Below are 25,736 nucleotides of genomic sequence, written 5' to 3'. Positions count from 1 at the left end.
CTCTAGTTCCTTAACATTGTGTTTAGTACAAGATTTGTCCTTGGTAACTATTTAGGAAATGGAAAACAAAACAAAACAAAACTCACAACAAAACTGGATATTATGAAATGTAATTTAAAGAGGTAACTGTGGTCTGAGTGAGATTCTATTTTTCCCATCTATTCTAGAGATCTTGCTAACTGGAAACACTCTGGACTCTACCCACAAGAAGAAACACAAATGTTTAGAGTTGCATGGTGTCCTTCACATACTATCACTTCAACACTGACCACACACCTGATTCAGGATTCAAGGACAGAAGACTGCTTGTTCTTACCTCGACTGAATATCTCTTGTAGCTTCTGGTCACTGATCAAAGCATTAACTGTTTCTCTCAGTGCAGCATGTTCTAAAAGAATCTGGTTTTGGCTATCTGTTCCCATCTGGTAAAGACAAACAAAGAAAACAACCGAATATTAAAATAAATAGCAATATCTAACCAGGTGAGAAAATCATACCCTTGAGGAGCTCTATACTGACAGTGCCAAAGAATGTTTTTTTTTGTTTTGTTTTGTTTTTGTTTGTTTTTTTAAATTTATTTTGAGGGAAAGAAAGAAAGAGAGCGCGAGCAGGGGTAGAGGGAGAAAGAGAATCCCAAGCAGGCCCCGCGCTGCTAGCACAGAGCCAGATGTGGCTCAAACTCACAAAACTGTGAGATCATGATGTGAGCCAAAATCAAGAGTCAGATGCTCAGCCAAGTGAGCCACCCAGGCACCCCACCAAAGAATGTTCTGTAGAACCCTAGTCTCATGAGATGTTCTGCAAAAAATGATGCTCGTAACATTTAATTATATAGGAAATACTATATACTCTATCTTTCTATATGTTGTAGCAGATGAAAGGTTCTGACAAGACATGTAAAAAAAAAATTGTTTAGGTTTCTCACACATATATGACCACAAAATATTTTATCCCATGTAAATCTTTTGGTATATGTTGATATTTATTCAACATTTACTGAGTGCCTACTCATATAAACACTAAGATTGCAAAGATGAATAAAGTAAGGGTGGTGAGAGGGAGTGAGGCCGAAAGAGAAAGGAAGACATATCAACAAAGAAATCATCACTAATATTTCACACAACACAGTTAAGGAAATACTGTTCTTGGCTGCCTCAATAAGACAGCAAAACTTAGAAGTTTCCTAATTTTTAGCCTTCAGACAATAAATCTTACAAGTGAGAAATAAATATTACCATCCAAAAATTTTCAAACTCTAACTCAGATGCTAGTTTGTTTAAACTACTAATTTACCCCTTTTCTTTCTAAGTAGAGATACACCTAAGCTCTTTAATATTTAATGCTGCTTGGAATAAGCCCAAACTCCCAGCCTGTCTGCCACTGACCTAAGTATAGGCCCCCTCAAGTTATACAAGCAGCCACCTCTGTGAAACCACCTTCTGAGGAGACCCTTAGAATTGTGGTCTTTGGGGCACCTGGGTGGCTCAATCAGTTAAGCATCCAACTTTGGCTCAGGTCATGATCTCACAGTTCATGAGTTTGAGCCCCATGTCAGGCTCTATGTTGACAGCTCAGAGCCTGGAGCCTACTTCAGATTCTGTATCTATCCCTCTCTGCCCCTCCCCTGCTTGCTTGCGTGCTCTCTCTCTCTCTCTCAGAAATAAAATGAAAACATTAAAAAAAATAATAATAAAAAGAATTGTGGTCTTAAGTCTTAAGTGGTTTCAAGGTAGGGTGGGGTGTGCTGAAGAGGAAACAAGTCTCAGCCACTGAATGGACTTTCAAGGTAGCAGAAAAGCTTTAAAATGCACAGGGAATTAACGGAAGCACTTGTTTCAATACTAAAAGAAAAGGGGAAACATATTTATAATCAACAAACAAATTAGCCAGGAGGGAAATAAGTTTAGGACTAGAGGAAGTATTAAGTACCTGAAACAGATGCAATCCATTAGCATCTGACAGGAAACGAAGCTCTCGATCCAAAAGGTATTCAACTGGAACCACAGAACCCAAACCAAGTTTATCTACTAGGGGAGTGAAAGTCTATGAAACAGAAATGACAAGAAATTGATTAGAACTTAGAAAAGAAAATAGGTAACAATTCATCCACATCTCTAACTTTAGAGACAGTATCCATCATTAATGTATCTTTCACCCCAGTAAATACAGATAAACTAAAGCATAAAACATTCCCAACCCATCATCTACCCCACAAATAATCATAGGAAGCAAACTAGAGCAGAAACTCAGCCCAATACTCCTATTTATAGCTGAAAAGGACACAAAGAATAAGAAATTCCCAATTACCTCTAGGGATCTGACTAATCTTGCCAGGCTTCAAGAGGGCTAAATTACAGTAAATTCCCAAAATAAAGACTTACAACATTATCATCTCTAGAACTCCTAAAATCTTTGGGAGATATGTAAAATAATCACTGGTATAAATGCTCATGGGTGAATACATATTGCTGTCTCATAAATGAATAGCTTATAAAAGTCACCCGGGGCCCATGTCCATTTGAGCTTCTTCCAAAAGTTCAACTGGAAATGGACTTAAAAACAAACAAAAAAGGGGGTGCCTGGGTGGCTACATCGGTTAAGTGTCCAACTTCGGCTCAGGTCATGATCTCATGGTTCGTGCCCTGAGTCGGGCTCTGTGCTGACAGCTCAGAGCCTAGAGCCTGCTTCAGATTCTGTGTCTCCCTCTCTCTGTCCCTCCCCAACTCATGCTGTCTCTTTCAAAAATGAATAAACTGGAAAAAACAAACAAACAAACAAATAAACAAAAACAAATGAAAAAGGAGAGTATAGTAAATGATGTTACATATAATCAATTAAGTAGAAAATTTGCTTTGAATATTATTTATTTGATCTGGTTAGCCATAGAAGTAGGTTTTTTTTTAAATGTAGCCATTTATGCCTTTACTTTGCTAACAGGATAGAAACAAAAGGATACTCTCAGAATTAAATTTATGGCATTATTTTGTCAAACTTCAGAAAACAAAACTTAATAATAATAAAGCACAAACAACAAAAGCAAAAATAAATAAGTGGGGCTATAACAAACTAAAAAGTTTATGCATAGCAAAAAAATGATCAGCAAAATGAAAGGCAACGTAAGCAATGAGAGAAAATATTTGCAAATCATGTATCACACAAGAGGTTAATATCCAAATACATATATAAGGAACTCATACAACTCAAAAGCAAAAGACCAAATAATCTGACTTTAAAAATGGGCAAATCACCCTAAATAGACATTTTTCCTAAGAAAATATACAAATGGCCAATAGGTATATAAAAAGGGGTGAACAACACTAATTATTAGGGAAATGCAAATCAATACCACAAGAAGCCATCACTTCACACCTGTTAGAAGACCTATCATCAAAGACAATAAAATAAGGGCTGGCAAGGATGCAGAGAAAAGAAAACCCTTTTGCAGTTGGTGGGACTATAAATTGGTGCAGCCACCATAGAAAACAGTGTGGAGGCTCCTCAAAAAATTAAGAGCAGAACTACCATATGATGCAGCAATCCCACTTCTGAGTATGTATCTGAAGAAAATGAAATCACCATTTCAAAGGATTATCTGCACACCCACATTCACTGCAGTGTTATTCACAACAGCTAAGATATAGAAACAACCTAAGCCTCCAGTGATGGGTGAATGGATACGGGGAATGATGTGAGGTGTATGTGCATGCATGTGCACGCGCGTATGCACGCGCGTATGCACACACACACACACACACACACACACAGAAATATTATTCAGTCATAAAAAAGGAGGAAATCTGGGGTGCCTGGGTGGCTCAATTGGTTGGACGTCCGACTTCAGCTTGGGTCATGATCTCATGGTGAGTTCGAGCCCCATGTAGGGATCTGTGCTGACAGCTCAGAGCCTGGAGCCTGCTTCAGATTCTGTGTCTCCCACTCTCTTTGTCCCTCCCCCACATGCTCTCTGTCTTTCTCTCTCTCTCAAAGATAAATAAACATTAAAAAAAAAATTTAAAAAAAAAAAAAAAGAGGAGGAAATCCTGCCATTTACAACATGGATAAAACCTGAGGGCATTAAACTAAGTGAAATAAGTCACAAATGCAAATGAAATACTGTATGATTTCACTTACGTGTGAAAAAAAAAAAGAACTAGAGTAGATCTATAGTTCCTATGGGTGTGGGCAGTGGGGAATGTGAAATGTGGTGAATGTGGTCAAAAGGTACAAACTTCAGTTATAAGTTCTGGGGTTCTAACATACAGCATGGTGACTATAGTTAACAATGATGTGGGGCACCTGAGCGGCTAGGTTGGCTAGGTCCTCCCCCTCTCAAAAAGAAATAATTAAACATTATTAATTAAACATAATTAAACATTAAAAAAACAATAATGTATACTTAAAAGTTGCTAAGAAAGTAAATCTTTTCTTTCTTTTTTTTTAAGTTTATTTTGAGAGAGACAGAGAATGCAAATGGGAGGGGGGGGGGGTCAGAGAGAGAGGGAGAATCCCAAGCAGGCTCCATGATGTCAGCACAGAGTCCATTGCAGGGCTCGAACTCACAAACTATGAGAACAAGACCTGAGCCAAAAACAAGAGTCAGATGCTCAACTGACTGAGCCACCTAGGCACCCCAGAAACTAAATCTTCAAAGTTCTTACCACATACACACAAAATGTTAACTCTGTGAACAGTGGATGTGTTAACTAACTTTATTGTGGTAATCATTTCACAATATATATAAAATTATTATATTGTTACAAACTTGCACAATGTTATATGTCAATTTTACCTCAGTAAGGCTGGGGAAAAAAATAAGAGTTCTTATGGAAAGAAAAGGCTTTAAGGATTACAAACATTGTTTCACAACCTTACATGAGAAAACACTAAGGTGAAAAAATTCTTTAGAAATAAAAGTATCAAATATTATCGAATACAGCACTGGCACAAAAAAAGACATAGAGATCAACAGAACAGAATAAAGAGCCCAGAAACAATCCCATGCTTATAGCTTATATGATCAATTAATCTCTGAGACAGGACACAAGACTATACAATGACAAAAAGACAGTCTCTTCAACAAATGGTGCTGGGAAAACTGGACAGCTACATGCAAAAGAATGAAACTGGACCCCTCTCTTACAACATATACAAAAATAAACATCTAAAGGTAAGACCTGGAACCATAAAACTCCTAGAAGAAAAACAAGGCAGTATTTTGTAGACATTGGTCATACAAACATTTTTCTCAATACATCTCAGCAAGGGAAACAAAAGCAAAAATAAACTATTGGGATTTTACACCAAAATAAAAAGCTTTTGCACAGCAAAGTAAACCACCCAAAAAATGACATGGCAACCTACTGTATGGGAGAAGATACATAGAGAATGATATACTTGATAAGGGGTTAATATCCAAAATATGTAACACCAACAACTGTCCAAATAATCCAGTTAAAAATGGGCAGAGGACCTGAACAGACACTTTTCCAGAGAAGACATGTAAATGGCCAACAGGTGCATAAAAAGATGCTCAACACCACGAATCATCAGGTGAATGCACATCAAAACCACAAGATACCACCTCACATCTATCTGTCTGAATGGAGAGTATCAAAAAGGGTTGGAGGTGGAGAACAAAAACTCTCCTGCACTGTTGGTGGGAAGGTAAATTAGTGTAACCACTGTGGCAAATAGTATGGAAGGTCCTCAAAAAATTAAAAGTAGAATTACCATATGATCCAAGAATTCCACAACTAGGTGCTTATCCAAAGAAAACGAAAACACAAATTTAAAAAGATACATGCACCCCTATGTTTCCTGCAGCATTATTTACAACAGGCAAGACATGGAAGCAATTCAAATGTCTATCCATAACTGAATAAAGAACACACACACACACACACACAGAAATATTATTCATTCATAAAAAAAAAGAACGAGATCTTGCCATATGCAACCACATGAATGGACTCAGAGGGTATAATGCTAAGTGAAATAAGTCACAGAAAAACAAATGCCATATGATTTCACATATATGTGGATTTTTTTTAACTGTTAATTTATTTGGAAGAGAGTGAGAGAGAGAGCACACATGCGAGCATGCCAAGATGGGTAGGGGCAGGGAGAAAGGGAGAGAGAGGATCCCAAGCAGGCTCCACACTATCAGGGCAGAGTCCAGCACAGGGCTTGACCTCCTGACCAGTGAGATCATGACCTGAGCTGAAATCAAGAGCTGGATGCTTAAATCGATTGAGCTACTCAGGCACTCCACATTTGTGGAATGTAAGAAACAAAATAAATGAACAAAGAAAATGAGACAAAAACCCCACACTCTTTAATACAGAGAACTGGTGGTTGCCAGAGGGGAGATGGGTGGGGCCATGAGTGAAATAAAGAGGATTAAATTTATGGCATTATTTTGTCAAACTTCAGAAATACTTATCACTACAAGCACTGAGTAATGAATAGAACTGTTGAATGATTATAGTGTACACCTAAAACTAATATAAACACTGTATGTTAATTATATTTCAAAAACACAAAACAAGTTCAGAAGACAGTTGAAAAGATCTCCCACTTTCTGCTTCAGCAGCATCAGAATAAAAGTATGTTAGGAATATACATGCTTTGGGAACTCTAAAGAGTTCAGCTATTTTTTAAAAAGTATTTATTATTCTTGAGAGATCTACAGAGCACGAGCAGGGGAGGGGCAGAGAGAGAGGGAGACAGAGAATCTGAAGCAGGCTCCAGGCCAGTCTGACCTGTCAGCACAGAGCCCGACGCAGGGCTTGAACCCACAGACTGTGAAATCGTGACCTGAGCTGAAGTCAGACACCTAACTGAGTAGCCACCCAGGTGCCCCAGGAGTTCAGCTATTGGATAAATACCATAGTTACAGTTATAGTACAGGAGTAAAGCTCAAATATGTTCGTAGGCAGTAAGTCACTCACCAGGGCTGGCCACTGTGCAATTGAGACTCGAGTACCCTGGATAAGGACTGGGTCCTTCCGGGGTGCCCACACCAGAGACCCTTCCAGCAGAAGCACAATAACTTCTTCAGCATGAACTTTAACCCAGGAGTGCTGCTTCCAGTTACAGCCATCAAATTCTACAAAGATCTGCAAAAAGAGATAAAAAGGAGTTTGGAGGTCACATTTGGAAAAATCCCACATTATAATATATAAACAGACATAAACTGTGACTAGGAAAAATTCTAATTTGTTTTTAAGTCCTTTTGATGAATTTCAATAAAAATCCATCTTATTTCAGAGCAAGGAAGCTGATCTCAGCTTCACTTTGAAATGGGTAGCAGAGTTAAGGGGGCACATCCACAGTTAGCAATTTTTAGCTGTTATCCTATTGAAATTTGTAACTCTTGGTTTCCAATTTACATCTATGCACACCAGCTAGGGGCCTACTATGTATGAGACACCATGCTAGGTTCAGAAATAGAGAAATCTAGCACATTTCCTGGTCTTAAGGAGCTCATAGTCTAACAGGTTAGAGAGAAATTCTTTACACTTGTACTGAATATGACAGAACTTTTTAAAAAATGTTGTTTTTTTTTTTGAGAGTGTGCAAGCAGGGGAGGGGTAGAGAGAGGGGGACAGAGGTCCAAAGCAGGCTCTGTACTGACAGCAGTGACCTTGATGCAGAGCTTGAACTTACAAACCTTGAAATCATGACCTGAACAGAAGTCGGATTCTCAACTGAGCTACCCAGGCACCCCAGTGAACTTCTTTGAGGAATTTTTTTGAATAGGTGATATATGAACATGATATAAAATTCAAAGGATGAACACCAAAAAAAAGGTTCCTTCCCAGTTCTGCATGTGGATTTTTTAACTGCCCCTGCCAGGAGTGATCTCATATCTGTTAGAAGAGGCATGCTGTCAACATCAACAATACTTTGCTTCCTCCCAGCAGAGATACTCTACTTTTTGAGATATAGTTACATAGACAGTGCAGAAAGTTTTAAAAAGTGATTCAGATTAAACAAAACTTCATTTTTCTTTTTTCTTTTATTTCATTTTATTTTACTTTAGAGAGAGAGAGACAGTGCGAGCGGGGGAGAGGGGCAGAGGGAGACAGCTCCACACTGAGTGTGGAGCCTGACGCAGGGCTTGATACCACATCCCAGGAATCATGACCTGAGCCAAAATCAAGAGTTGGACGCTCAACCTACTGAGCCACCCAGGCGCCCCTAAACCACATTTTTCTTTTTTTTTTTTTAATTTTAATTTTTAAATAATATTTATTTTTGAAAGAGACAGAGAGAGAGAGTACACCCGCAGGAGCAGGGAAGAGGCAGAAAGAGTGACACAGAGGATCCGAAGTGGGCTTCATGCTGACAGCAGAGAGCCCAGTTTAGGGCTTGAACTCCTGAACTGTGAGGTCATGAATGAGCCGAAGACAGCCACTTAACCGACTGAGCCACCCAGGTACCCCAAAACTACATTTTTCTAATAACTAGTATGCTTAGGTTTGGCTTTTCTTTATAAATTCTGAGTATGTTTCACATGCAGCATAAAGAGCAAGACATATGCATACAGGTATCAATAGTTAGCATAGAAATACCCAGGACTTAAATTATAGCTGGTGAAAGACTATTTTATTCATAGCCCCTTCATTTTCATAGGATTTTAGTTGGTTTTTGAGAAGCACATGCAATAAAATGACAAAATACAAATGAAAAAAAAAAAATCAAGGCCAAGCAAACTACAACAAGAAGTCACTATGAAAGTGTAAAAGGGAAAACTTAAGCTGGCCACGAGGATCTATACAGCTGTATGACTGAGTGATACATGTGCCTCTGAGCTTCCTAAAGGCCAATTTGAAAATGAGGAGGTTAGTTGCATAGTTTCCACTGTCAGCATCTTTTTTTAAAAAAATTTTTGGTAATGTTTATTTGTTTAAAATCTAGAGAGAAGAAGATAGAGTGTAAGCGGGGGAGGGGCAGAGAAAAAGAGGGAGACACAGAATCCCAAGAAGGCTCCAAACTCAGCTGTCAGCACAGAGCCTGACCCCGGGCCTGAACTCATGAACTGCGAGATCATAACCTGAGCCAAAGTTGGACACTGAACAGACTGAACCACCCAGGTGCCTGGTTTTTTTTTTGTTGTTGTTGTTTTTTAATTAAACTCTGCACCCAACATGGGGCTTGAACTTACATGCTCTACCAACTGGAGGAGCCAGGAGCTCCTCCCACCGTCTAAAAGGAAAACAAAGTAATTACTCAGGGAAGCAATGCTTTTCCAACCTCTTGGCACAGTAAGAAATTTCTCACACGAAGCTTCCAGTACATGTATGTACTGTTATTTTTAAAATATGTGTAGATGATACAATGAATAAAATTCAAATCCATTAAAATTGTTAGAGTTCATATCAGCCTTTCATGGTATACATGTTCTCATCTATTCAACATAAAAATTAAAGGTAAAATTAAATGAAAATCTAGGATACTTACATTCACAAAGTGTGAAAGCACTGGGCAGTAGCCTAGTGTTAGGCTTAATCTCTTCACAGTCAATGCATACTTGTGAATGTGGAGTGCGTTGCTGAAAAGTTATCCCAGAAATCAAATCCACTATATAAAGCTCCAGTTTTATTATTGTAATATACCAAGCTTCACTTCTGATTAAACACACATATACATACCCACCCACACACACACAGTGGGGAAACAAGGTTCAGAAACGAGAAGCACAATTTTTACTGAGAAAGAGGAGAACAATGAATTGCAATATATTTAATACATGAATGGGCTCACTCATATATACATAAACGTTCCAAGGGAATAAGACACAACTTCAAATAACTTGCAGACCATTGGAAAGAGATAATCAAACTTATACTTATGTGCAGACTCAGGCACCAAGAAAGGTGTAGCAGCATAATAAACACAGGTTGGGGCTTATGTTCCAGGAGACTTGGATTTGAGTACCAGCTCCACACTATTAAAATTTTTTTTTTTTTAATATTGGGGCACCTGGGTGGCTCAGTCGGTTAAGTGGCCGACTTCGGCTCAGGTCATGATCTCCGCGGTCTGTGAGTTCGAGCCCCACGTCGGACTCTGTGCTGACAGCTCAGAGCCTGGAGCCTGTTTCAGATTCTGCGCCTCCCTCTCTCTCTGACCCTCCCCCATTCATGCTCTGTCTCTCTCTGTCTCAAAAATAAATAAATGTTTAAAAAAAAATTAAAAAAAATTTTTTTTAATGTTTATTTATTTTTGAGAGAGAGAGAGAGAGAGAGAGCGAGCAGGGGAGGGGCAGAGAGAGAGGGAGACACACCAGTTGAAGTAGGCTCCAGGCTCTGAGCTGTCAGCACAGAGCCCAACACAGGGCTCGAACCCACGAACCGCGAGATCATGACCTGAGCTGAAGTTGGATGCTCAACCGACTGAGCCACACAGGCACCCTGAAGTCTACCCTATTAACCCCAAAACTTGGACAAGTCACTCTTCCCTCCTCAAGTTTTGGTTTTCTCCCCTGTGATAAGACACACTTGTCTTCCTTATCTCATAGACTGGTTGTGAAGTTCAAATAAAGTAATGGATTCAAAAGCATAATATGCCATAAAATAAGGAGAAATAAAGTAAAAAAATCAACTACGGGGGATGTTCAGAGGCAGGAGAGATCAATTTAAGGGTGCAGAGGGGACTTATATGGGCTGAGCCCCCTACCCCCCCCCCCAAAAGTCCACTCAAGTTCTAGGATGGCCAGGAGCTATATAAGCAGACTGTGGGGGAAGGAGTGAGAGATGAGGCTTAAAAAAAAAACAAAGTCAATGTGGCAAACCTTGAATACTGGGATAAAAAATTGAGGCTTCATCTAGCTGCCAATGGGAGGGGTGTGTATACGTGTGCATGCACACAAGTGTCATTAAAGGGTTTCTAAATGAGGTCAAGATATGAACAGAGTAGTTGGTTTTAAGGAAATTCAGCTACTAACCAGTGGATACAGACAGACTGGAGTTGGGGGAAGGTTATAGGGAGTATTCTTACATGACCTAGAGTGGGAGCAGTGAGACTAGGAAGAAAAGTGACTTGTGGTTGTTAAGAATCATCAAGCTTGATGAATGGCTGGATAAAAGGATAAAGGAAAATTTAAAAATGACTTGGATTTTGAACCAGAGTGATACCATTACATAACTGATATCAAGAGGAGGAGATGGCTGGAGGACAGACAAAACCTTGCACGGCATGAAAAGTAGCATGGAGTATTAAATGCCCTGGCTGAGTCTGACCCTGAGTACGCTACCAGGCATCACTCAGAAAACCAGAGGCTGAGGCTCCACGGTGACTGATGGCAAGGTGTGATGCTGAAACCACTTTAAAAATCAAAGGCGAGTCACAAAATTCTAAGTTATAGCAATACACAAATACAATACTAAAAGAAGTCATTGTACTATAGCTATAACAATTTTTATTGCTTTTACAAAAGAACTTCAACACTCAAAAAGTTAATATTCAGAAATCCTATCATCACTTACCTGAAAACATCAGGGAAAAGTTCAATTACTGAAAAACCAGATTTCACCCAACTTAAAGGAGATAAACTTTCAACCCACCCCAGCAAAGGACATATATGGAATGAAGTGTTTACTTTGACAACAACAACAGTGCTACACATTCTGGGATCAAGCTACAGTTCAAGGCTAACAGTATGAATGTTTGCTATTTTTTTTTTAAGTTTATTTCTTTACTTTGAGAGAGAGAGCACGAGCAGGGGTGGAGCAGACAGAGAGAGGGAGAGAGAGAGAATCGCAAGCAGACTCTGCACTGTCAGCATGGAGCTGGATGAGGGGCTTGAATTCACAAACTGCAAGATCAAGACCCGAGCCAAAACTAAGTCAGATACTGAATTGGTTGAGCGACCCAGGAGCTCCAATATGAATCTGTTTTAAGAGCAATATGGAATGTGGATATATGTAAGCACGTTCTCTGAACACTAAGGCTTATTTCTGGCCCTAGCACTGTGCTTTACTTCCTAGCTGAGGTAATGGAACAAAGGAGAACATATAAGGTAAACAATAATTTCAGATCAAAGTACCTACAACATGAACTCTTAAAATGGTAGTGGCAAGACCAGAGAAGAGGAAGAAGGTATATAAACTAACAAAAAATCAATGGCTGTGGTTGAACTGAGTCACAGATGACCAAGACAGGCTGATAATCTGAATAGAACAAGACTAAAACAGTTTGAGTTGATTATTTAAAAAGTCTTTTAAAAATTTCTACTATTAGAATAAAAATAGCAAATAGAACCACACATGCTATAGCTAGAATTCAAGCAGTAGATGTAAAATATTTCATGAGTTAAGGAGAGATAGTAGTAAAACTCTTGCTTTCATTTCAAAATTCCTTTTATGGTATATATGTGACTTACATTTATTTTAGTGACATTAAAACCAAAGAAATTCTTTAATAAAATCAATTAAGTTCTCCTAAGTTTGATAACATCAGATACTAACTAAGTAACCTGAGTAATATAAGCTTTCATGTTTATTGTGTTAATATCAGCTTGAGGTCTGGTTCTGCCTAAGGCTACTCTTACTATAATTAATAAAGTTATTCATTCAGTCATGCTCACCAAAAATAGAACATCTCTTATGTATATACAAAGCATTTACTGACCAAGAATATCAAGGTGAATAACGGTAGCAATTGGCAGGAGGGACTCACACCCCGAAAGAGTCAACACAGAGGTATAAAAATGATTACAGAGCTGTGTAATAAGGGCAATAACAAACATGTTATGTTAGGCTAGAAAACATATCTGCCTTGAGAAACTAGTATGGTTTCACTGAAGGGATAGTAGTATACAAGCTGGGTCTAAAAGGACAAGTTGCCTTCTGGCAGAGAAAGACTTTCTGGCAGGTGCAAAGGAAGAGAAACATAAAAGCTGATTGAGTGTTCCAGGCAGCAGTGGCAGCTGTTAGTAAGTAAGCTGTAAGGGCTCTGATTGGCATGTTAATGCATGATGCACTGAAACCTGGTGGCAAAGGTATCATATTTGGCCAGCAGAGTGGTTTTTTTGTTGATTTGTTTTTAATGTGCATTGAACATCTGTAGGCAGTATCTGCACTCTCCAGTTGCCAATCCACTATATTCTCTAGTCTGTCATCTAGCTGTTTTCATACACCTGGTACCTTGGACACAAGTGGGTTTATGTTCCCTGATATAGGCCTTGAGGGAGCCACTGATAGTTTTAAATGGGGAGGGGGAAGACATGGTACAATGTTTTATAAAGATAATATCATCTGTGGGAAAACTTCTCAATGTTCAATTTAAATAGAAAATCAAAATAGAAATTACAAAGTATTTTATAATTAGATGAATGGCAAAACACTTTATTCATACTATGGAAAAATATCGAAAAGTTTTAAAAAATGAGATATATCTAGAAGACTACATGGAAAGATCTCCAAGATGTGTTATATGCAAAAGAAGCTGGTTGCAGATTTTAGGATGTGTATGTGAGAGAATAGGAGGATTGGGACAGAGGGGATAATAGCATTTTTGCCTTAATCAGTAAATGCTTTTTTAAAAACAAAACAAAACAAAATCTATATTCATATAATGCTTAAATAATTAACACTTTTTAAAAAGGAAAGAATTAACTTTGGGAGCAGGGTGGAAGACTAATTACAGAAGAAGAAACTGGAGGCAGGGAGACCAATTACAAAGTCATGATAATCCAGTAAAAAGATGAAAAAGGCTTACTCCAAAAAGATATGAATGGAAAACAAAGTGTATTTGAGAAACTACAGAGATAAAAATAACAGATGATGATGGCTGAGAGTAAGAGAAATGGAAGATTAACTCAACTCCCGAAGTCCCTAAGTTTTCCAATTTTCTACCTACATACATACCATTAAAAAAGGCACAAGCCCAAAATGGAGTCACTTGTGCTAAGCGCAAGTCATCAAACCACAACTTAACTTCTCCTAGGAAGGGAATCTTAAACCAGTAAATCTGGAATTACCTGGTCAGCACTAGAGAGGTAATCTGCCTGATGGACCCCTGCTCTCCCCCAAAGGAAGGTAACCTTGTCTGAAACAATCAGCTCTTTGCTAGAATAACCACCTTGTGCCACCTCCTTCTGCCTATTAAAGTCTTCCATTTTGCACAGCTCTCTGGAGCTCCTTTCTATCAGCTCGAAGGGATGCTGTTGATTCAGGTATTGTTGAATAAAGCCAAGAAGATCTGTAAATTTACCAGCTGAATTTTATTTTTTAAATGATTCTAAACAAAATGTAAAGTCTATTAGAAATGATTTTACAGGTGTGCCTGAGTGGCTCAGTAGGTTGAGCGTCCAACTTCGGCTCAGGTCATGATCTCACGGTCCATTAGTTTGAGCCCCCATCGGTCTCTGTGCTGACAGCTCAGACAGAGCCTGGAGCCTGCCTCGGATTCTGTGTCTCCCTCTTTCTGCCCCTCCCCCACCCATGCTCTCTTTCTCTCTGTGACAAATAAACTTAAAAAAAATTTTTTTTAAAGAAATGATTTTACAAAACTGTGGGGTATCTTGACAGCCAAGATGGGGAATGATGCACGTCTAGAAGACGGCTGTTTTCAAATATAAAACAATTTTTTCTATATGGTTCATCTGATCAAGAGATAGCTTTCTTTTTTTTCCCAAGAGATAGCTTTCTAACAATTAACCTCATCAACCCCCCCCCCCAATTTCTAACATCTACAAAATATGAAATGTTAAGTACTTGAGTATCATAAGGATAGCCTAAATAAAAACTCAAGCATACAAATATATAGTGTTTTTAGGGGCTGTAGCATCATAAAGAACTGAATTTGCATCCCAACTTCCTTATTTCTTAGCTGTGTAGCCCAGGGCAAGACACTTTAGCCTCTTTGAGCCTCATTTCCTTTGCCTATAAATAGGGACAGTAAGTACCTCAAAGGATTGTCTAAGGATTAAATGAAATGAAAGCATAAAATGTCTAGCAGATTTGGGGCTCCTGAAAAACATGCACTCCTTAAGAAACTCACACTACTGGTCAGATTATAAATTGGTATGATTTAAAAACAAGAAAACATATTATCAAGAATCTTAAATATGTGCATACTCTGGGTCTTCATAATAACCACTCCTAGCAATAATTCTAGGAAATAACCTTAAACAGAGGGAAGGCTTTATTCACAAAAATGCTCACACAGCATTATTGATAAAGTCTAAAATCTTAAACAATTTCAATATTCAGTGAAAGAGGAACAGTTTAATAATTTATCCAGAATAAAAATTATAAAATTTTTCTTAAAGAGCTTTTATTGTTTTCCTTTCACTTACGAGAGCAATACATGTTACCTGTGGAAAATAAAGCCCCAAGAAAATTAAAATTACCCATATACAAAAGTTTTCAGTAATACAGGAAAAGTGCTACATTAAGTAAAATAGCAAAACACAAAACTGAAAATACAGTACGAATTCAACTTCTGACAATTCTAAAAAGAGATTAGATGAATATGTATCAAAATATGTATCAAAATATGAACAGCTGTTTCTAATTGGTTGTGACATACAGGGATGACTTTTAAAATTATTATCAAATTAACTTCATTTTGTATTACAGGCATGCATTACCACAAAACCACAAAAATAAAACATCTAAAGCTTCTAACGTGACAAGTCAGGTGGACAATGGGCCTTGGATTGGGGTCTCCAATAAGATTCCAATAATCTCAAGACAAAAAAATTAGTAGTGAGTCCATATCCATAAAAATATATAAACAGGGGTGCTTGGGTGGCTCAGTAGGTTAAGTGTCCAACTTCGGCTCAGGTCATAATCTCGCGATTTGTGAGTTCAAGCCCTGCGTCGGGTTCTGTGAGGATAGCTCAGAGACTGGAGCCTGCTTCGGATTCTATGCTCCTCCTCTCTCTGCCTCTCCCATGCTCATGCTCTGTCTGTCTCTGTCTCTCAATAATAAATAAACGTTAAAAAAAAAAAAAATATATATATATATATAAACAGAAAAAAAAGTTAAAGATCAATTATAAACACCTTAAAACAGGAGGCCACAGAGCAGAAATTCCGTAAGAAATCAGAAATGAAAGTTAACAATCTAACACTGGCTTCTACATAGTCTACTTTAAAAAAAATTTGTAAGTTTATTTTGAGAGAGAGAGAGCACAAGCAGGGGAGGGTCAGAGAGAAGTAGACAGAATCCCAAGCAGGCTCTGCAACATCAGTGCAGAGCCTGATACGGGGCAAACCCATGATTCATGAGATCATGACCGAAGCCAACATCAAGAGTCAGATGCTTAACCGACTGTGCCACCCAGGTGCCCCTAGTCTACTTTTTAAGATATGGTAGTCAGAAAAGACCTCTTAAAAATACTAACAGAAAAATTCACATTCTGTTCTTGATGGAACTTACATTTAGTAGAGGAAATAAGCTATATATCTTGTTATATATCTATAAGAAGAAAAATGTGATTAATATTCCAAAAGAGGTATATCACAAAGTGCTACAACAGCAAAGAAAAAAATAACATGTTGGGGATTCAGAAAGGCTTTATAGAGGTGGTAGAACCTGGAATGGACAAACTTTCTCTTTATAGGATTTTGATGGTTAATATTAAAAGCAAAGAGGAAAGGGGAAACAAAGCAATAAAAGCCAAAAAGTACTAAGAAAGTGGAGGATCACTGAATCAGGGCTGCTTGCTATAAACATCCTTTTGGCAACACCCAATTTCCCTCATAGGATTCTTTGCACACCAAGGGTCCTTCGTATCTATAATTTGGTCTCGTGAGTAGACCAGGAAGAGGCTCTGTGTGCAGATCTCTGGATAGGTGTATCTCCTACTGTAAATTAATAACCTTATATGCGAATTTACAAATCAGTCTCCAGAGAGTGTGGTTAGTGAGAATCAGTTCCCCAGAGCCTGATTACCCCTAAACACACACACACACACACACACACACACACACAAATGGAGTTTTTACCCTTGCAAAACTGAGAGAGGTCATATATATGAGTCACTACTTGAACATCAGGTAGGTTTTATCCACCTACAGAACAAGGGTAAAAGACACTCTGGCAGTCGGGATAGTGGGGTCGGGAGCGCTTAAAAACCACCAACCGGTCAAAGGCAGTGGAAAAACTGAGAAGCAGCAACAGGTGTCAGTCCCGCAGGCCTTGTGGAAGCAAACCCTACAGGAATCAACTCCAGCTGTTGAGAAAATCACTAACAACAGAAAAGGCCACGTAACTTACCCACCATTTACAGTTATTCACCCACCATTTACAAGAAGGGAAGTGGGGCAAGTGAATCAACCATAACAAGTCGGAGATAAAAAGTAGGCAAGCGAGTACTAAAGGAGGGACTGAGCCCCTGGCAGGTGGGGAATTAGTGAAGCAACTCTTAGAAATAAATAGTAATTAAGAGGAAATATTTGTGCACTAAAGGGAGAGGATGCTGGATGGACAAAATGGCCAGAGTATGTGATCACTGGTGGACATACTGCACAGCTCTAAACTCAAAAGAATGCAAATTAAGATAGAACTACTAACAATTATACACACACAATAAGACAAACTTTTTTTTAAAAAAATGAATTATATGAAGCACTTGAGTGCCTGAAAAACTCAAGGATGGCTTAATGTTCAAAAATAGACCTTAAGGTTCAAAAATAGACCTCCTGCTCTAAGAGAAATAAGATGAAAAACATTAGAGGGGCTCACACTTAAACATTACATATTCTTTTGTATAATCTCACTTTTATTTACAGTTCTGTAAACAGTACACTGATCCACAAAACATATTCTATTTATTTTAATAAACAGTGTATCATGTACCAGGCAGATTTTTATTAAACTCCTGGAATTAAAAGTAAAGGACACTTAAGGATAATCATTAACTCCCATTTCAATTAGGGCTGAGTTCTACGTTTGTGTGAACATAGGTGGAGATTGTGCCCTGGAAACAGAGTACTGTCCTAGACCTGATTATAATCATTATCTAGGAACAAAGTAGAGAGGTATTTTAAAGTCTACCTAACCTGAGACAAGGAAGAAAGGTTGGAGGAGGACGTAAAAAAATAAGGCAGATACAGATAAGTTTTCATTCCTCTTGGAAGACTCCCAGATAGAAGAAACATGGTACTAGCCTGGACACTGCTACAATTATTACATTATCTGGAATCAAAGGAAAGGAGTACTTTAGAGTCCACCTTTCTGCCAGATAAAGATGAAAGATTAAGGGATAAAAACAAAGCAGATATGCTTCTACTCCTCTTGCAAATTCTGGATAGCTGGATAGCTGGATATACTAATAGCTAAGATACACATTCAAAACAAATCATTGGCTACTAAAAGAATCATTTAATTCTAACAAACAGCAAGAAAAGGATAGTTTATTTAATAAAACTGGTGCTACCACAACTGATTACTCAGTAGGAAGCAAGTTAGATCCCCCACCGCACATGCCACTTACAAAAATATTCCAGGCAGACCAAAGATCTAAAGTTAAAAATACAGAAACATTAAATAACATTTACATAGATTCAAGGGCAAGGAGCTATCCCCAAGCAAGTAAAGAAACCATTAAGAAAAGTGTAAGAAATTTAATGATGTAAACATCTTGTTTTTCTGTATGGCAAAACAACTCATAAAGTTCAAAGACAAACGAGAGAAAATAATTGTAACACACCTGAGGGATAAAGGAGTTAATATCCTTAAAATGCACAGAACTTGTACAGAGTGAAAAGACTCCCATTTTTTTTTAAATGGACAAAAGATAGGTATATAACTCATTAAAAATATAAAAGGCCAATAAAGATAGAAAAAGACCAGTAGTCATGAAACTGCTAGGTATTATTTTTCACCCATCAGATTGCCAAAAGAGACAGACTGATGACACGAGTGATGGGAAAGGTGGAAACCAGCATTGCATGTATGCACTGCTGGTGGGCATAAGAAATGCTATCACCTTAGTGGAAAACTACCTGGTATTATCTAATACAACTGAAGATTCATATACTCCTAGAATTCCTAACCCACTCCTAGGTGTCTAAACTACAGAAACAAAACCATGATTACACAAGATATGTGTACAAGTTTAGTAAGCACAGCATTATTTGTAGTGCCAAAAATATAACTAACTTGAACATCCAGGCTAAGGAGGAATGATTAAACAAATGATGGTACATCCGTTCTATGAAATATCATGTAGTTATCTAAAAGGATGAGTAAGATTTATAGGTATTGATGTCCATGGTATAATGGTAAATGGAAAAAAGGGGAGGAGTGCCTGGCTGGCTCAGTCCATAGAGCATGCAACTCTTGATCCTGGGGTTCTAAGTTTGAGCCCCATACTGGGTAAAGAGATGACTTAAAAACAAAATCTTAAAAAAAAAAAAAGTCCTTACAAAAAAGGGGGGGAGGGGAAGGCTGCAGTATGATACTATTCACTAATAAAAGCAACCTTTTTTATACAGATGAATGTTTTTATATTTTTTGTACCAGTATTAAGAAAGATAATGGGGTGCCTGGCTGGCTCAGTCAACAGAGCATGTGACCCTTGCTTGGTCTCAGGGTTGTGAGTTCAAGCCCCACTCTGGGCTTTTTTACTTAAAAAAATTAAAAAAGACAAGCAAAGCCTTTTTTTTGCAAAGTGGAAGCCTGTGAAAGATACTGTTGGCTTTTCCTGTGTATTCTTTTGGTTATTAGACATTTCACAAAATAGAAGTTTTGCCTTTTAATAAAAAAAGGAAAACCCATGTTTTTGTTTTTGTTTTGTTTTTTTGGTCTGTGTGTTTAACTACCACACCTACATATATGAAGGTCCCAAGGTCTCTGCAACTTATACGGACCAGTAATGATTGGGAACACAAAGAGGACAGTTAGAAGAATCAGAAATAAATGCATAGAAACCCATTAAACTAATCTTGCAGCAACACATTTTTTTTTTTTTAAACATAACAGGACAGGCCTATTTTGAAATACAAATAAAGCTACTACTCCATGGGGGGGGGGGTAGTGGTAAAAAGCTGTTGTCCTATTACATCTAAAATTCTCAGTAGTTATTTGTCAGCATAGCTTTGAAGATGAAAATGCCCTCTAGCAAACCTTTACCAACCAAACTCCCAATCAACAGGATCCTGACTTTTCTATTTTCATATTTCATCTTAAGGAAGTACATGGCTTTGGTATTGTTTTCCAGAAAAGGGTTCATTAAAAGGGGCAGGACTACATTTTTAAAGATTTCAGGATCAAATAATATTTAGAAAGAGACCATTAATGGAGCCTAAAACTGAAAAGTGTTTTCAATCACTTCAAAAACTCATTCATCCAACCCTCAATTACTCATCCTTAACAGGGGGCGCCCTGCTATGCAATGCTCAAAACCAAGCATGCCTGAAAACATCTTAAACTAACTGAATGAAAATCTGCCCAATCACAGGCCAGCTGCTTGAAAACTCCACCCGTGAGTACAGGAAGAACACTTTTGATTGGAAGACGGTTGTGTTTACTACCGTGTGTGGTGCAAATTGGAAAGGCCCACATGTCTAGGGTCCAAAGGAAATCTCTTTAATGAAAAAGAAAAACAAATGTCCAGTTCTCATTCTAGGCTAGTCATTGTCATTAACAGAACCTCAACATAGCTACTGTAATTCTTGAGCAATTTTGCAAACTGGTGAAAAATTCTAAAGGCTGTGAGTTTTGTTGTGGTAGTTTTCTCACCTATGTCCCTTAATATACATACAAGCTTAAGTTTATTCTCAAAACTAAATCTGCCTTTGCTTCTGTATGCACACAGCTCCATGAGAGACCCCAACACACTTCTAATGTACCCTTAACTTTAATTTCCAAGAATCACTGCAACTTTTTACTTGGTTTGGGAAACCACTTCATGAGCCCAGTGGTAAAATTATTCAGTATTTAGCTTAGTAGGTGTCCAGCATTTCAGTGAGCTTCAAAAACCTCTGTCCTTAGGGAGCTCAGCAAACAACAAAGTGAATGGGTAGCCATTTCAGGTGCAGAGCTCATTAGCAATTCATCTGATGGAGGAAACAACTAGAATATAAAATTCTAACTGAAAAGCTAGGGCAGACTAGGCCTTAGGTCGAAGTATGCATATAATAGTGGATCCTAATTATGTTTTTCATTTATGGGAGTAAATTTTTGGATCTGAGATAGACACCTCTCCCCCATCCCAACCTAGAAAGCAATCTTTTAAAGAAAGCACAGAGTATTTTACAACCAAATCCCCCCCTTAAGCATCACCCTCATCCCTTTATATTCCTGGTAGCTTTTTTTAATTCGCCCCACTGAAGCCACATAAATGCCCAAACAGCCTTTTCTTATTTAGCATGGAGAAAGATCAAAGAATGTGAACTCAAGTAGCAGAAGGAAAGGCTAAGCCAGCCGCAAGCTAAACAACCCATAAAGCCTGCATATCAGAGGAAAAGAAAAAAAAAAAAGCAAAAAAAAAAAAAAAAAAAAAAGCCTAACACCACTAATCAATAGGTAGAAAAATGAGTATCAGAAGCCTACAATATTAACATCAAATCTCAGGAAATCATTCCCACTTACAGCAAATAAAATATCTGCAGAAGCAAGTTCATCACGAAAATTTACCTTCTGTCTATTACATTCCAAAAGAATCTCCCTATTTTCATAGTCTTAACAGAGAAGCTAGGGCTGCTATCAGAATGAGGAACTAAAGAGGCTTGCCAAAGCTCAAAGACAATATTGTGCCGCCACATTAACAAAAATAACACAAGGTCCCAAATGCTAGTTAAGTTCTATTTTACTGAATAACTTCAATCACGAAATACACCAAGGCCAAGTATTCAAAAACGCCCAAGCTCCAACACAAAGTTTCAAAACAAAACATCTCCCAGGGTTGAGGGAGTAGCCGAGCTGGGAGCAAAAAAGCACCACCTAGCAGCCCCATTCCGCTCCTAAGACAGATCTCAAACTTATCAAAAACAGCCACAACCGCAGCTCCTGTCACCCAGAAGCTCAAAGAGAAAGGGAGCCTGGAGAGTCCTGAGAGCTGGCCTTTCTGGAGACCGCCAGGCCAAGCCCGGCTCAGACAAGGAGGAAGTAACTGCCTGATAAAAAAGCCCCGAGCAGCTCTAACTGCAGCCTCTGTGCCTCCCACAATTGCCCACATTCCCGCCCCACTCGGGGCTCCCGGGAGGAAGGGAACAGGGTGCAGATTTCCAGGGAGGCTGCGAACTACAGGTCCGCGTCTTTCAGGGAGCAGCGACAGCACCAGCCGAACTCTGAGGGGCCCAGGAGCCCAGGGTTCGGGAGCCTGCTCGCAAGGCGTGTTTTGGGGGTGTGGGGGGGGGGACGCTGAGAAAGGGGTCGCTGAGGAGGCGGGGCCTGTCGGGTGGAGGCAGCAGCTCTTGGCGCCCTGGCTGCCCCCCGGGGGAAACCGGGGCGCTCACCCCGACGCGGAAGCCATGCCGGCCAGAGCTCGGGGTGCCGAGGAGCCGGTGGGGGGCGCTGAGGAGATCTGGGGGCGAGGAACTGGGTCACCCCCACCCCACCGCCCCCTCACAAAGGCCCCCGGGGAGGCCGCCCGCAGGCCCCGCAGCCCCGGCCTCAAGTGCCTGCCTCGGCCGCCACTCACCGCTAGGTCCTGGGGCACCGCCCCGCTCATAGCCCGCACTGTGCCGGCCCGCCAGGCCCGAGTGCGCAGCGCAGGCCCCGGATCTCCACCCGCCGCCGCCGCCGCCGCGGGGACCGAGGCCGAGGACGAGGCCGCGGTATCCGCGAACAGAAGCAGCAGCCGCTTGCCCACCGGGGAGGCTGCCGCGTCCGCCATCGCCAGGGCCGGCCAGACCCGCGCTCCCACCCGCCGCCTCCCACCACCTCTGCCGCTGAGCGCCCGATCCGCCCGCAAGGCCTCCCTCCGCACCACCCGCGGCCGCGGCTCCCCCCCACCCCCCCCCCAACAGCCACCACCAACCACCGGCGCCGCGCAGCGCCCCCCGTGGCCGGGAGCGGAGCCGCAGCCCGGGCCCCGCACAGCGCCCCCCGCGCTCTGGAGCGGGACGGCAGCTCCGGGCCCCTCGCAGCGCTCCGCCCCAACCTCCCCCGGGCCTGCAGTGCCCCCTGCGGCAGGGAGGGGAATTGCAGTTTAGGCGGGGGTAGGGAAGTGGGCGGGGCCCTTCAGTCTTCCTTGGTACCATCCTGGTCCCAACCTTCCTTCTGGGGTGTCCCATATGTGAGAAGGCTGTAGCTTACCCGCCTTGGACACCCAAGACTTTTCCTGGGGTAGGGGGCTTGAGGGGCAAGGTACCTAGAGGTAGCGTTTTGAGCTCAGCAGTTAGCACCGCAATAACTATTCATTTCCTATCCTGAAAATATGCCCTATCAGTCCTGTCATTGTCTTTTAGAAAACTCTCCCCACTGGTCCCTGGGACACATTGTCTTCTCACTGGCCCATAACATGGTACCATCCTATTCTATACTACTAGTACTTCATAGGTTCCTTTCCATTGACCAATGTGCTACATCCACTGGATGTTGTAATACCACTCTTTCCACTGGGTGAAGGCCAATGTGTTTCCAACATCTTGGTATATTTACTTAAACCGATGGAACTTCTTCCCTTTCCAAGTCTGCCAATGTTATTCAGTACAGGTGTTTCTCAATTCAACTTTTAGGGGAATTGGAAAGAGATCAGCAATAAAGAGATTCTCTTTGGCTCAACAGCACCTCATCTTACCATGGAAGTAGTGACGTTGGGGGCCAAAAAAAAAAACCAAAAAACCCCAACCACTCCTATCTCAATTCATTTAATACAGGTGTGGGATATTGATAGTTCCTGTTAGAAAAGGGATTGTAGAGAGGGAGAGATACTGAATTTTTTGCCTAGATGGTCATTCACACCAGGCACTGGGAAACCTCAATCATTAAAACATTAACATTGGTGGGGTACCTGGGTGGCTCAGCCTGTTAAGCATTCGACTTTGGCTCAGGTCATGATCTCACGGCTCGTGAGTTTGAGCCCTGCATCAGGCTCTGACTGACAGCTTAAAGCCTGGAGCCTGCTTCGGATTCTGTGTCTTCCTCTCTTTCTCTGCCCCTCCCCCGCTTGCACACACTCTCAAATATACACACTCAAAAATAAACATTAAAAAAATCCATTAACATTGGTAATATCAGAGACTAGCACAGGTTCTATAGCTTTATAGATGCAGACTGAGTATATATGGAAGTAGATACAAACCAGAAATCATGGATTGTTACCCTCAAAGTGGCCATTTCTTTCAATGATCTGCACTACAGAAAGAACAGTAGCTGGTTCTTTCTCCAAGACTTAAGTGCTTACCCAGTTATCTCCTGACTATATCTTTTCTTTACCCTAGACATACTTTCCTTGCAAAGGTTCGGGTCTGCACTGGGGATCGGGGAGCAACTACTGACTTTTCTAAAAGTACAAAACCACTAGAGGAAGTCATTCTAGAACTAACCTTGTGGAATGCCAAGGAAACATTTCCTTGGACTTTTTCTCTTCCTATTCCTTAGAACCTCCACCTCCCATAAGCCAACCTGAGTCCTGAATCAGAATGCTTTCCTGGCCCAAAAGACACCTCTTAAAGCACATGGCCCACAAATTGTAGTTGGTAATAGAACCAGGGTGAATCCCTAAGACCTACCTGCTTTGCAGGATTCCTACCAAAATTCACTGTTGAGACTTTCTCCCATAAGGAGCTAATTACAGCCCCAGTGTCTAAAGCTGGATTCTCACAGCACCAGAGACAGAAATATGCCTAAGCTCAGGGATGGGAAGGCAAAGATGAGAAATTCATTCAACAAACATAGTAGGCACTTTTCATGTGCTATTAACTTTTCAACATGCCAGGGACACAACACTGAACAGAACCCTTGTGTTCTCATGGAGTTCTTCCTTATACTAGCAGGACTTCAGGAACAGAAAATGAAATCACACTTCGCTTCACAGAAAATAAACAGTAGAAAAATCTAACAACAACAACAACAACAACAACAACAACAAATGAACAGAAAGGAAAAAAAAAGTCATTTGAGATGCTCAAACTTGACTCTTGCTCAAACGGTAGGTGAAATGAAAACAACAGCAGTGTTAAGTAAGGAAAAAACTTATAATACCGAGACTTCTTTAACCACATGCCAAAGCCCCACCCTCCTCAAAGCCTCTTCTTGGTTTCTGGGGCAGGTGACAACCCTCACTATTTATGGAGTGTATTTTCATCCCCTCAAAGGTTCCTGCTCCAGGTTATCAAGCCAATCCTGTCCTCTTGCACACTTCATTGGTATTCAATGATGAGTGCCACAAATCTGAAGCAGGAAACTGGGACGGAGGCTAAGCAACTTGACTCTTCTTGCTGCCTGGCAAGTCAGCACCACAACTGGTAAAGAAAGGCTACTCCTTAGGGACAGAGGCTCCTGCCTGGATCTCTAAGCAACTACATTTTACCCAAACTGCAAGAATGCTAACACAGGGAAAAGGGTGGAATAGAAATGTCTAAAGAGAGTGAGCCACACACCTTCCCTGAGCACATGAACATCCCAAACTAAATCATTATGGAAAATACCAACTTCTGGGGCAAAAGAGAAGCTCTGCTGTTAGGATAATTTTCCAAAAGCATTATTTTTAGAATGGAGTAATTGCCTAGGTCTTTGGAATCTGAATTCTCAAGACTAAAATCTCCATCTCTCCAGGGCATAAGATGTAAAAACTCTTAAAAAAGAAAAAGATTCCTGGTCAAGTCTCT

The 25,736-nt window shown here is 40.2% G+C and overlaps 1 protein-coding gene across 2 annotated transcripts in view; it reads right to left on the bottom strand.

Moving 5' to 3' along the window:
* Positions 1–22,914, bottom strand: part of KDM3B (lysine demethylase 3B) — a 69,078-nt gene extending 46,164 nt beyond the window's left edge. Inside the window, exons 1-4 of one of the 2 annotated variants that reach the window (XM_043588963.1) lie at positions 22,604–22,914; positions 6,951–7,118; positions 1,930–2,043; positions 317–422 (exon numbers count right to left, since the gene is read on the bottom strand). In XM_043588963.1, coding sequence (XP_043444898.1) covers positions 317–422; positions 1,930–2,043; positions 6,951–7,118; positions 22,604–22,798 — 583 coding nt within the window. In that variant the 5' untranslated portion in view covers positions 22,799–22,914. The remainder of the gene's footprint in view (positions 1–316; positions 423–1,929; positions 2,044–6,950; positions 7,119–22,603) is intronic. The other variant, XM_043588969.1, reaches the window with a different exon arrangement.
* Positions 22,915–25,736: the final 2,822 nt, after the last annotated feature.

This window comes from Prionailurus bengalensis, chromosome A1 (genome assembly GCF_016509475.1).
Source record: "Prionailurus bengalensis isolate Pbe53 chromosome A1, Fcat_Pben_1.1_paternal_pri, whole genome shotgun sequence".
In the NCBI taxonomy this organism is placed as follows: Eukaryota; Metazoa; Chordata; class Mammalia; order Carnivora; family Felidae; genus Prionailurus; species Prionailurus bengalensis.
This window is presented reverse-complemented; position numbering and strand designations above follow the sequence as displayed.